The sequence below is a fragment of the Oncorhynchus gorbuscha genome, linkage group LG23 (genome assembly GCF_021184085.1).
Source record: "Oncorhynchus gorbuscha isolate QuinsamMale2020 ecotype Even-year linkage group LG23, OgorEven_v1.0, whole genome shotgun sequence".
Classification (NCBI taxonomy): Eukaryota; Metazoa; Chordata; class Actinopteri; order Salmoniformes; family Salmonidae; genus Oncorhynchus; species Oncorhynchus gorbuscha.
In genome coordinates, this window is record NC_060195.1 from 6,109,576 (window position 1) to 6,122,384 (window position 12,809).

Below are 12,809 nucleotides of genomic sequence, written 5' to 3' on the forward strand. Positions count from 1 at the left end.
TCGTTTTTAAGATAGAATTCAATGCTTTTATCGTCAGGATTAAGCATTTTATTTTAGATTATTAGATTCATTCTTGTTCAGGAGAGTGGCCTGCTCTGTGGCCTGCTCTGTGGCCTGCTCTGTGGCCTGCTCTGTGTCCTGCTCTGTGTCCTGCTCTGTTGCCTGCTCTGTGTCCTGCTCTGTGGCCTGCTCTGTGGCCTGCTCTGTGTCCTGCTCTGTGGCCTGCTCTGTGGCCTGCTCTGTGTCCTGCTCTGTGGCCTGCTCTGTGGCCTGCTCTGTGGCCTGCTCTGTGTCCTGCTCTGTGGCCTGCTCTGTGGCCTGCTCTGTGTCCTGCTCTGTGTCCTGCTCTGTTGCCTGCTCTGTGGCCTGCTCTGTGGCCTGCTCTGTGTCCTGCTCTGTGTCCTGCTCTGTGGCCTGCTCTGTGGCCTGCTCTGTGGCCTGCTCTGTGGCCTGCTCTGTGGCCTGCGCTGTGTCCTGCTCTGTGGCCTGCTCTGTGGCCTGCTCTGTGGCCTGCTCTGTGGTCTGCTCTGTGGCCTGCTCTGTGGCCTGCTCTGTGGCCTGCTCTGTGTCCTGCTCTGTGGCCTGCTCTGTGGCCTGCTCTGTGGTTGTGGATCTTTTTTAAATTAGTGCACTACGTAGGCAATAGGATACCATTTTTGACACAGCCTGTGTCATATCCAGAGAGAGGCATAGATGTGTAGTTGATGTGGTTTAGGTGGTATCCAGATTGTCATACCGGAATATTCAGTTATATTGGCACTGAACACAAGGGGCACTTTTTTCAAACCCCACTGAGTCTCTGTAATCATACGGTTAGCAATCGAGCTCCACTTGAAATAAAACAAAACATATATAGGATTCCTGGCATGTGCTGCACAATAGACTCACAAGGCTCCTTGTCTCTCTGTAGTTGCTTGTAAACTAACACCATATGACTGGGTACTATAGGTAAGCTTTATAATGTACAATAATGTGACATGTTAAATGAAGAACAGGATCTTCTTTATCTTCTAATGTATTGCACAAGTTGACTGCAGGTAATTTACTTTAAAAGTAGCTTAAAATATTAAAATGTGTATATACGTATATATCACTGTCATGTTTAGTCATTTATCACCTACTACACCAGACTTGACCTGCCGTTGTTAGACAGATACTTTACCAATACAGATACCAGTACTGTAAAATAACTTGAAAAGATGGAATGGAAAAATATATATTTTTAACACCTCTCCTTGTTTATGTAATGATAGCAGGCATACGTTTCAAATGAGTGTGGTGGTGGGGGAGAGTGGTACATGGCGCAGATTCAAACTCGTGTGTGTGTGTGTGTGCTTGTGTCCCAAATGGCACCCTATTCCCTTTATAGTGCACTACTTTTGACGACCGCGTAGGGAAAGTTGTTCATTAAATAGGGAGTAGTGGATCATTTGGTAACAAGCTCTTCTTCCCTGGTTCTTATTTTTCTCTCTCAGCAGGCCGTTATCTTGCAGAGCAGTGTGGATCGAGTACCATTATAGCTATGTACAGTTGAACTTTATTCAGTGAATATATATACATATTAGGTTTACCTTGGCTTCAGTCACTCTCTGCTCATTCTACTGATGGATTTACCAGTTTAACTTGCAATTGTTGTATTTAAAGTGGTGAAAAAAATAGTATGGTACGGAAACATTTATTTTTAGTTTGAAACTATTATGCAAATACGGAATTAGGGAAGATAGTCTAAATATATATAATAATATATGCCATTTAGCAGACGCTTTTATCCAAAGCGACTTACAGTCATGTGTGCATACATTCTACGTATGGGTGGTCCCGGGGATCGAACCCACTACCCTGGCGTTACAAGCGCCATGCTCTACCAACTGAGCTACAGAAGGACCAGGCGAACATATGCATGTTTAATTCATAGATCTATGGAGACATATAGCAAGTGAAGCCATAGATCTATGGAGACATATAGCAAGTGAAGCCATAGATCTATGGAGACATATAGCAAGTGAAGCCATAGATCTATGGAGACATATAGCAAGTGAAGCCATAGATCTATGGAGTCATATAGCAAGTGAAGCCATAGATCTATGGAGACATATAGCAAGTGAAGCCATAGATCTATGGAGTATAGCATGAAGCCATAGATCTATGGAGACATATAGCAAGTGAAGCCGAAGCCATAGATCTATGGAGACATATAGCAAGTGAAGCCGAAGCCATATATCTATGGAGACATATAGCAAATGGAGCCATAGATCTATGGAGACATATAGCAAATAAGTTAACAATGAGATATTCTGGATTCCATCCCCAGAGAAACTCAGACAGACGACAGACATTTTAATTAGTGTGTCTGATCTGAGTGTCTAATCTGAACACCGCAGGAATCTGACAGTGGGTGTTGGCTTGGAGTGAAGGAGTATGGGTGTGTTTTCTCTCTCTCTCTTTCTCTCTCTTTTGTTTTTTCTCTCTCTCTCTCTCTCTCTCTCTCTCTCTCTCTCTCTCTCTCTCTCTCTCTCTCTCTCTCTCTCTCTCTCTCTCTCTCTCTCTCTCTCTCTCAATTCAATTTAAGGGCTTGTTAAATTGAGGTCCTGTTAAATTATTGCCTTGGGAAATAGATAATACAATAGATAATAGACTAAAGTTAAATAAACAATATATATATATTTTTAAATGGAACGTGTTCCCTCTTCTATAGGTTGATTGGACCAAATGCATCACCAGTCGGGGAACCCTGTTCTATAGATTGATTGGACCAAATGCATCACAAGTCGTGGCACCCTGTTCTATAGATTGATTGGACCAAATGCATCACAAGTCTGGGAACCCTGTTCTATAGATTGATTGGACCAAATGGATCACCAGTTTAGTATGCTGTCTGAGGTGTACTCCACCTCTAGTCTCTTTCCTGCGTCCCAAATGGCACCCTATTCCCTGCCTAGATCTCCAGTTACCCATAGTGCTCTAGTGCTGTGGCAGTAAATGTGACAGTAAATATGATTAGGAGGTAAGGAGTTCAAATCAATGGGGGAGAAATGACACAAAACAAATCAAGAAAACACCATGTGATAATGGTAACAAAACAAACAAAAAAAGTGGTTTGTGGTAATCTCAATTGTGATCCCAAGATTGTGAGATAAAGATTGAGAAAACTTGTTGGATTCCTAGTTGTGACTTCCCTGGTTCCCTCCCTGCTTGCTTTGTGGTTATGACAACTCAATGAAAACAGAGATAATCACTCAGTGCCGTGACTCATATCCTGTTGCTTTTGTTATATCCTGTTGATAGACTTGAGAGCATGGTCAGGGGGCCGGTACATAATTACAAATCATTTGTAGACTGCAAATGGACTGCAAGAAGCCCAAACAGATATAATATTTGACTAAAACGTAATTATTTCAAACCTTGCTTACATTTGTATAAGATCACGCGTCTCTCTATTATACGTGGGAACACTTGGAGCTGATATCCTGGTGATTTGTGTCGTGTGAGTCCAACAATGAAAATTGTTTTTTAAAAAAGAAGAAAAACATGGATGCCCAAATAAAACCACCCTGCCGAATCCTACTGTATGGGTTGATTGGGCCAAATACAACCACCCTGCTGAATCCTACTGTATGGGTTGATTGGGCCAAATACAACCACCCTGCCGAATCCTACTGTATGGGTTGATTGGACCAAATACAACTACCCTGCCGAATCCTACTGTATGGGTTGATTGGACCAAATACAACAACCCTGCTGAATCCTACTGTATGGGTTGATTGGACCAAATGGATCACCAGTCGGGGAACCCTGTTCTATAGATTGATTGGACCAAATGCATCACCAGTCGGGGAACCCTATTCTATAGATTGATTGGACCAAATGGATACGGCCACAGAACTCTTTTATATAATGTAATGTGAGTTGGCTAAACTTAAAATAGTAAGGAAACCCGATTTGCCTCGATTTCAATTAAGTTAGGTGAACGTATCTCTCCTGAGTCAATTGGACCCGAATGGATACAGCCACACTGTATAACAGACAAGTCTGTGTGTTTATGTTCATGTGCAGCACAATCGTTCAATGTTGCCCGTGATTAAGTTGACTCACAGTACAGTATTCATCGGAAAGTTCTTTCCATAAAGGTCAGGAATGAACATTGAACACTGGACACTGGATAGTTCTTCTTCACAGGCTGTGTCCCAAATGGCACCCTGGACCTTGGCCCAAAGTAAGTAGTGTACTATGTATGGAATAGGGTGTAATTTGGTGACGCACACAACACAGTCTTCTTGATGAATTAGGGTGTCCTCTTTGAAAAAAACGGACATAATTGTCTGTCAAGAATCTAAAGCAAATGGTGTAACATAGGTCTCCGCTGTCTCTGGCGTAGGTGGAGGATGATACAGCACAGACATATAATTATGTAATTACAAAGGGTGGGATGTTGGAGGAGTTGACATTAACGAAACAATGGGTTATCTGTCTCCAATGTGTGTGTTGGACGGGACAGGCATTCACCCTGGCAAGTAAAATGATGTAAACAAACCACTTTCATCCTGTGTTGTATTTTGTAGCATTCTGGTTAGTTTATGTGATGTGTAGTACATTATTTATGTACTATTTATGTACTGTATATCATTTATGTGATGTGTAGTACATTATTTATGTACTATTTATGTACTGTATATCATTTATGTGATGTGTAGTACATTATTTATGTACTATTTATGTACTGTATATCATTTATGTGATGTGTAGTACATTATTTATGTACTATTTATGTACTGTATATCATTTATGTGATGTGTAGTACATTATTTATGTACTATTTATGTACTGTATATCATTTATGTGATGTGTAGTACATTCATGGCTATGAATATTGTCAAATTGTATTTGATCTAGCTGGATTTTTTTGTAGGTGTAACAGTATAACATTAGACCGTCCCCTCGCCCATACCCGGGTGCGAACCAGGGACCCTCTGCACACATCAACAACAGTCACCCTCGAAGCATCGGTTACCCATCGCTCCACAAAAAGCCGTGGCCCTCGCAGAGCAAGGGGAACCACTACTTCAAGGTCTCAGAGCAAGTGACGTCACCGATTGAAACGCTATTTAGCGCGAACCAGCGCTAACTAGCTAGCTATTTCACATCCGTTACATCAGCACCACCGCTAACTAGCTAGCTATTTCACATCCGTTACATCAGCACCACCGCTAACTAGCTAGCCGTTTCACATCCGTTACATCAGCACCACCGCTAACTAGCTAGCCGTTTCACATCCGTTACATCAGCACCACCGCTAACTAGCTAGCTATTTCACATCCGTTACATCAGCACCACCGCTAACTAGCTAGCTATTTCACATCCGTTACATCAGCACCACCGCTAACTAGCTAGCCATTTCACATCCGTTACATCAGCACCACCGCTAACTAGCTAGCCGTTTCACATCCGTTACATCAGCACCACCGCTAACTAGCTAGCCGTTTCACATCCGTTACATAGGTCTACTGTATATTTGACTTTCGGTACAGTTCCATTGTGAGAAAGGGGAGAGCGTTATAGGTTGCAAGTGATGAGTTATAAAGCCACGTATGTTTTTGATTGTCCTCCCTGTCAAAGTGCATTATATCTCAACGTGGTCTCAAGAACATTTTTCGTTATTATTCTGTACGTAAATTATAATTCGTATGATACAGTATGTTATGAATTGCATATCGTACAATATGTTAAAAATTTGCAAAACATTGTGTCTACCGTTAGCTAGTTGGCTAACGTTAGCTCTAGGGGTTAGGGTTAAAGTTAAGGTTATAGGGTTAGGGGAAGGTTGAGCTAAAATGCTAAGTCGTTGCAAAGTCGCTAATTAGCTAAAATGCAAACTTTGTCTGTGATGAGATTTTGAGCATGCGACCTTATGGGTCGCTAGATGTTTTTTGCGTTCTACGCCTACCCATCCACCCGGACCAACCAGCTTCCTTTATATTGTTGCCTTAAGTAACCTTCTATCTTTACATAACCATACCGACCGTAACGTACTCATTCGAGTGTCCCGGATTTACTTTTACTATGTTACGTCTAGTCTATTGAGACCAGGCTGTATATTTCTTTTTTTTTTAACCTTTATTTAACCAGGCAAGTCAGTTAAGAACAAATTCTTATTTTCAATGATGGCCTACCAGGGAACAGTGGGTTAACTGTCTGTTCAGGGGCAGAACGACAGATGTGTACCTTGTCAGCTCCTATACACATGAACATGTTGTCTGTTGCGTCACAGGGTTTAGCAGTCACAGTTCATTTCCTAAAAACTTGCCTTGATAAACCTGTGAAATCAAAAGGGTAGGATCCACTAATCTACTAAATGTACTTCTCGGTTCAGTCTGTCAGGAGTCACATCAGGGGCGCTACATAAAAACACGGGAAATGACAGTTTGGTCTTACCTTGACTGAGCTATTTCTATAGGGCCTGATGCCGTGTGTACAAAACAAGAGGTTTGGTTTATGTATGTGTGCGTATGTGTGCTAGTGTGTGTGTTTTATTTATACAAGCCTGTACGTGTGTGTGTGTGTGTGTGTGTGTGTGTGTGTGTGTGTGTGTGTGTGTGTGTGTGTGTGTGTGTGTGTGTGTGTGTGTGTGTGTGTGTGTGTGTGTGTGTGTGTGTGTGTGTGTGTGTGTGTGTGTGTGTGTGTGTGTGTGTGCGTGTGTGCATGTGTGTGTGTGTATGTATGTCTAAAGAATGGAAGCTACAGCCATCATTGTTCTCAGTATTGACATTGGAGTGTAAGCTTCAGGATCAGGCAGCTCTCCTCAGGGTAAGGGTGTGGTCTCAGTACAACTCCAACCAAATTTCCACAAAAACACAGGAGAGAAATGGAGGGAACTGAGAATTGAATGGTTATATAAGACAAGGCAGTACTACTCACCTACCCAGAGTTTTAGCGCCATCTACTGGCCATTTCATACATCTTGGCCATTGCATTATAACAGGAACTTGTTGTAACCATGCATTGAGAGACAGGTAAAACATGGCTTTCATAAAAACATATACACATGCAAATATGTCAGGTGCCTTACATTTTGTACACATTTTAACAGGGTTTTCTTTTTACAGAATGGTTTGCTGTAGCTTGTTCATGAATCAACAGTACTGATGTTATCTCATGTTTTGTTTTTCAGTAAAACCAAGGCAGAAACAAACCACACCAGAGCATAGGCAAAGGACAAGGAAAAACAAAGGTATTTCACCTACTTAGAAATCACCTTAAGAAATACTATAGTCTTTGTTTGCATTTTATTTTCTATTTCATGTGATTTGTTTTCTCTCTGTCTCTCTCTCTCTCCTTCTCTCTCTACCTCTCTCTCTCTCTACCTCTCTCTCTTCCCCCTTCTATCTCCCCCTCTCCCCTTCTCTCTCTCTCTCTCTCTCTCTCTCTCTCTCTCTCTCTCTCTCTCTCTCTCTCTCTCTCTCTCTCTCTCTCTCTCTCTCTCTCTCTCTCTCTCCATTCCTTCTCTCTCCCCACCTTCTCTCTCCCCTTCTCTCTCCCCCTCCCCCTCTCCCCTTATCCCCCTCTCCCCCTCTCTCACCCACTCTCTCTCCCCCTTATCTCTCCCCCTCTCTCCCCCTTCTCTCTCCCCCCTCTATCTCTCTCCCTGCCTTCTCTCTCCCCCTCTCCTTCTTTCTCCCCTACCTTCTCCCCCCCCTCTCTCTCCCTGCCTTCTCTCTCCCCTCTCCTTCTTTCTCCCCTACCTTCTCTCCCCCTCTCTCCCTGTCTTCTCTCTCCCCCTCTCTCCCTGCATTCTCTCTCCCTCTCTCTCCCTGCCTTCTCTCTCCCCCTCTTCTTCTTTCTCCCCTACCTTCTCCCCCCTCTCTCCCTGCCTTCTCTCCCCCTCTCCTTCTACCCCCCGCCACCTTCTCTCTCCCCTTCTCCCCCCCTCTCCCTGCCTTCTCTCCCCCTCTCCTTCTACCCCCGCCACCTTCTCTCTCCCCTTCTCCCCCTCTCTCTCCCTGCCTTCTCTCCCCCTCTCCTTCTATCCCCCACCTTCTCTCTCCCCCTCTCCCCCTCTCTCTCCCTGCCTTCTCTCTCCCCCTCTCCCCCTCTCTCCCCCACCTTCTCTCTCCCACTCTCCTTCTCTCTCCCTGCCTTCTCTCTCCCCCTCTCCCCCTCTCCCCCCTCTCTCCCTGCCTTCTCTCTCCCTGCCTTCTCTCTCCCCCTCTCCTTCTCTCTCCCCCTCTCTCTCCCTGCCTTCTCTCTCCCTGCCTCTCCCCCTCTCCTCTCTCCCCCTCTCCCCCTCTCTCTCCCCCACCTTCTCTCTCCCCCTCTCCTTCTCTCTCCCTGCCTTCTCTCTCCACCTCTCCTTCTCTCTCCCCCTTCTCTAAAGTCCAGCCCATGAACTAACTTAATGTTGTTGTTTTTCAAAGCATCTTTGAGATTCTTCTTGTATTGAAAAATCCCTATTGAACATATATATCGTTAAAGGATGGCTGAAGAGGAGGAAACCAGGGAGGTGCTCTTCTCTGACTGGTCGGGTCCAGAGAAACAGGGAATGACCCTTGAGCAGTCAGGTGAAGGAGAGATCTATGTCAAAGAGGTGAAAATGGAGTCGCCTGCTGGACGCACTGGAAGAGTACACGAGGGTATGTAATGGAGTTTAGCATTGCTATTCTGTATGTTATTCATTAACTTAATTAACTTCTACAGTTACTTAAGCTCCTGATATCTTATAATTGATGTAAGTTGATATACAGTAAGATTTGTTTGATCTACCAGGGAGGTGCTCTACGGATTTTAACATGGTATCAATGTTCTCTTGTGTCCCTTCCTCTAAAGGTGATCAAATTGTGGGTGCCACCATCTATTTTGACAACATGAGTTCCGAGGAGACAGCGGAGCTCCTCAAGACCTTAAACAAACACAAGGTTGGACTGAAACTACAGAACAAGGACAAGTCACCATGCCGCTCCCCCATGGGCACTCTGTCGCCCAGCCGATCCCCAATGGGCACTCTGACGTATGAAGGGAAGGGAAGGTTTGGAGGCTCCAGCCAAGGCAGTATCCTGGTATGTAGCTATGTTTACTGTGCAAGCAATGTTAAGTGTATTTACTTGTGTGATGGTGCGGCAAAGATTGGACTTTTACAGGATTTAATAAACTTTTCAGTAGCTTTTATGTGAACACCAGGATTGGGGTAAATTCTATTTCACTTCCAGTCAATTCAGGAAGTGCACTGGAATTTTAATTATCTTCAATGGTTTTGTAACGAGGAACATTTAGAATTGTAATTAGAATTCGGTTTACTTTCGGAATTCACTGGAATTGAAATTGAATTGAACCCCAACTCTAGTGAACACAGACTTCTTGAAAAAAAAAAATATACACATATCTTCTTAAATATACTCACTTCCATAGCGAATGTTCATACTGTATATTTTCAACACTAGTATTATTACCTAATGTAATATGGTCCTTCTGTAGCTCAGTTGGTAGAGCATGGCGCTTGTAACGCCAGGGTAGTGGGTTCGATTCCCGGGACCACCCATACGTAGAATGTATGCACACATGACTGTAAGTCGCTTTGGATAAAAGCGTCTGCTAAATGGCATATATTATTATATTATATATTATTATTATTATATATTATTATATTATATATTATTATTATTATATATTATTATATTATATATTATTATTATTATATATTATTATATTATATATTATTATTATTATATATTATTATATTATATATTATTATTATTATATATTATTATATTATATATTATTATTAATATTATTATTATTATTATATATTATATATTATTATATTATATATTATTAGTATTATATATTATTATATTATATATTATTATTACTATTATTATTATTATATATTATTATATTATATATTATTATTAATATTATTATTATTATATATTATTATATTATATATTATTATTAATATTATTATTATTATTATCATTCATTTATTATTCTTTATTTTCTGCGATTACTGATTATTGATTACTGATTACTGATTTCACCTTATTTTGACGAGAACAGAGTGGGGAGGATGAAGATTACAAGAGAATATATTCCAAGAAGATTAAGCCCCGACTGAAGTCTGAGGATCTGGCGGAGGGCGTGGACATCCATACGGAACGCCACAGCAGCACCAGCACCGACGGCAGCACGATCACCACCGTCACCCGTCGCATCACTACCTACTCTGTAGACATGCCAGGGGGCGTGGACGAGCAGCTTGAGTTCACCGGGCCAGAGTTCAAAGGGCAACGGTACGAGCAGTCAGGAGGGGGCAGCTCGACTCAAATCCGAGTTTTACACGGAAGCGGAAGCTCTTCAGGTGTAGGAGGTGGATTGGAGGGGGGTGATTTTGAACTAGGAGGTGATGGTGTTTCCTTCACTGGGCCGCATGTAACTAGCTCTTCTGAGAAGCACTGGAGCACTGGAGGGGTGAAGACCACCACTATAACGAGGGAGATAGAGGGCGGAGATGGAGGAGTAGCAGGGATCAGATTCAAAGGACCTAGCTTTGGAATGTCGGGGGTGAAGGGTCAGCGGGAGTTCGGCCTCTATAGAGGGGGTCAGCAGGGAGACGGGAGCTTTCAGGTTTCAGGTGACTCAGCTGACAACCAGGCAGGATCAGTCAATGTCACAGCACCTGGAAAAACAACAAATATTTCATCCAGCTCCATATCAATGGGTAAAGGGGAGGTGAGAGGAGTAGACGTTCATTTGCCTGGTAGAGGCAGTGCAGACTGGCAGGGTAGGGTTGGAGGTTCAGTACCTGGAATAACTATTAGTGATCAACAGATGAGAGAGTCTGGGAACGTAGGTCACTCTGGAGGCAACCAGGGTGGGGTTTCCTTACCCAGCATGCCAGGCATTGATGCAGGGTTGAATGGAGGCAAGATATCAACAGACATAAGAGCGCAAACACTTGACATCAATAACCCCATAAGGGAGTCTGACTCAGTGAAAACGTCTGTAAAAGGACCATCGATAACAACCATTGAAAATGAAAGCAAAATTTTTGGTGGCATCAAAATGCCATCATTTGGACTGAACATTGCAGGTACAGAAAGCGATGGAGATGTTAAACTACCGTTGGTGAAGGGTAGTGTAGATGTGTTAGCCCCATCGACGAATGCTAAAGAAGGAAAAAAGATAGGTGGTATTGATATCAAAGCACCCAAAGTAGACATTAAAGTTTCAGGTGTTGACGTTCATGATCCAGAAGGAGGTTTCAAGATACCCAAAGTAAAGATGCCATCATTTGGAATCAAAGAAGCGGGACGTGAGGGTCCTTATGTGGATGTCAACCTACCAAAAACCGACATTCACATCAAGCCCCCCAAAGTAGAACTCAAAGGTCCAGAACTGGACATTGAAGGCCCAGATGGTAAAATCAAAGGGTCAAAATCCAAGATGCCGACAACATCTGGAGCAAACATCTCCATGCCTGATGTGGACTTCAACCTGAAAGGTCCAAAGATGAAAGGAGATTTCGATGTGTCAGGGCCCAAGATAGAAGGAGACCTCAAATCACCCAAAGTAGACATTGAAGGTCCAGATGTTGACATTGAAGGTTCAGGAGGATTTAAGATGCCAAAGATGAAGATGCCATCATTTGGATTCAAAGGTCCTAAATTGGAGGGTCCAGATGTTGATGTTAACCTGCCAACAGCTGATATAGACATCAAATCGCCCAAAGTGGACATTAAAGGTCCAGATCTTGACATTGAAGGTTCAGGAGGATTTAAGATGCCAAAGATGAAGATGCCGTCTTTTGGAATCAAAGGTCCTAAACTGGAGGGTCCAGATGTGGATGTCAAACTACCTAAAGGTGACATTGAAATAAAGGGACGCAACGTTGACATCAAAGGGCCAGAACTGGACATTGAAGGCCCCGATGGAAAAATCAAGGGCCCACAATTCAAGATGCCTTCCATATCAGGACCAAAGATCTCAATGCCTGACATGGACATAAATCTTAAAGGGCCAAAGATGAAGGGTGATGTGAATGTGTCAGTGCCAAAGATAAAAGGAGATATAACAGCGCCCAAAGTAGACATTGAAGGTCCAGATGTTGGAATTGAAGGTTCAGGAGGATTTAAGATGCCATCATTTGGATTCAAAGGTCCTAAATTGGAGGGTCCAGATGTTGATGTTAACCTACCAAAAGCTGATATAGATATCAAAGCGCCAAAAGTGGACATTAAAGGTCCAGATCTTGACATTGAAGGCCCTGATGGTAAAATCAAAGGGCCGAAATTCAAGATGCCGTCAATGTCAGGACCAAAGATCTCCATGCCTGATGTGGACTTCAATCTGAAAGGTCCCAAGATGAAGGGAGATGTTGATATGTCGGGAGAACTTAAAGCACCCAAAGTAGACATTGAAGGTCCAGATCTTGACATTGAAGGTCCAGATGGAAAAATCAAAGGGTCAAAATTCAAGATGCCATCAATTTCAGGACCGAAGATCTCCATGCCCGATGTGGACTTCAATCTGAAAGGTCCAAAGATGAAAGGAGATTTCGACTTGTCAGGGCCCAAGATAGAAGGAGACTTCAAAGCACCCAAAGTAGACATTGAAGGGCCAGAACTTGACATTGAAGGTTCAGGAGGATTTAAGATGCCAAAGATGAAGATGCCATCATTTGGATTCAAAGGTCCTAAATTGGAGGGTCCAGATGTTGATGTTAACCTACCAAAAGCTGATATAGACATCAAATCGCCCAAAGTGGACATTAAAGGTCCAGAACTTGACATTGAAGGTTCAGGAGGATTTAAGATGCCAAAGAT

General features: G+C 42.9%; 1 protein-coding gene across 15 annotated transcripts in view; it reads left to right on the forward strand.

Annotated features, from left to right (window-relative positions):
• ahnak (AHNAK nucleoprotein) overlaps positions 1–12,809 on the forward strand; it is a 60,898-nt gene that overhangs the window by 28,256 nt on the left and 19,833 nt on the right. For 11 of the 15 annotated variants that reach the window (XM_046322927.1, XM_046322933.1, XM_046322938.1 and 8 more), the window contains exons 3-6: positions 7,166–7,225; positions 8,467–8,624; positions 8,818–9,047; positions 10,045–12,781. In XM_046322927.1, coding sequence (XP_046178883.1) covers positions 8,468–8,624; positions 8,818–9,047; positions 10,045–12,781 — 3,124 coding nt within the window. In that variant the 5' untranslated portion in view covers positions 7,166–7,225; position 8,467. The remainder of the gene's footprint in view (positions 1–7,165; positions 7,226–8,466; positions 8,625–8,817; positions 9,048–10,044; positions 12,782–12,809) is intronic. The other 4 variants (XM_046322942.1, XM_046322929.1, XM_046322940.1 and 1 more) reach the window with 4 other exon arrangements.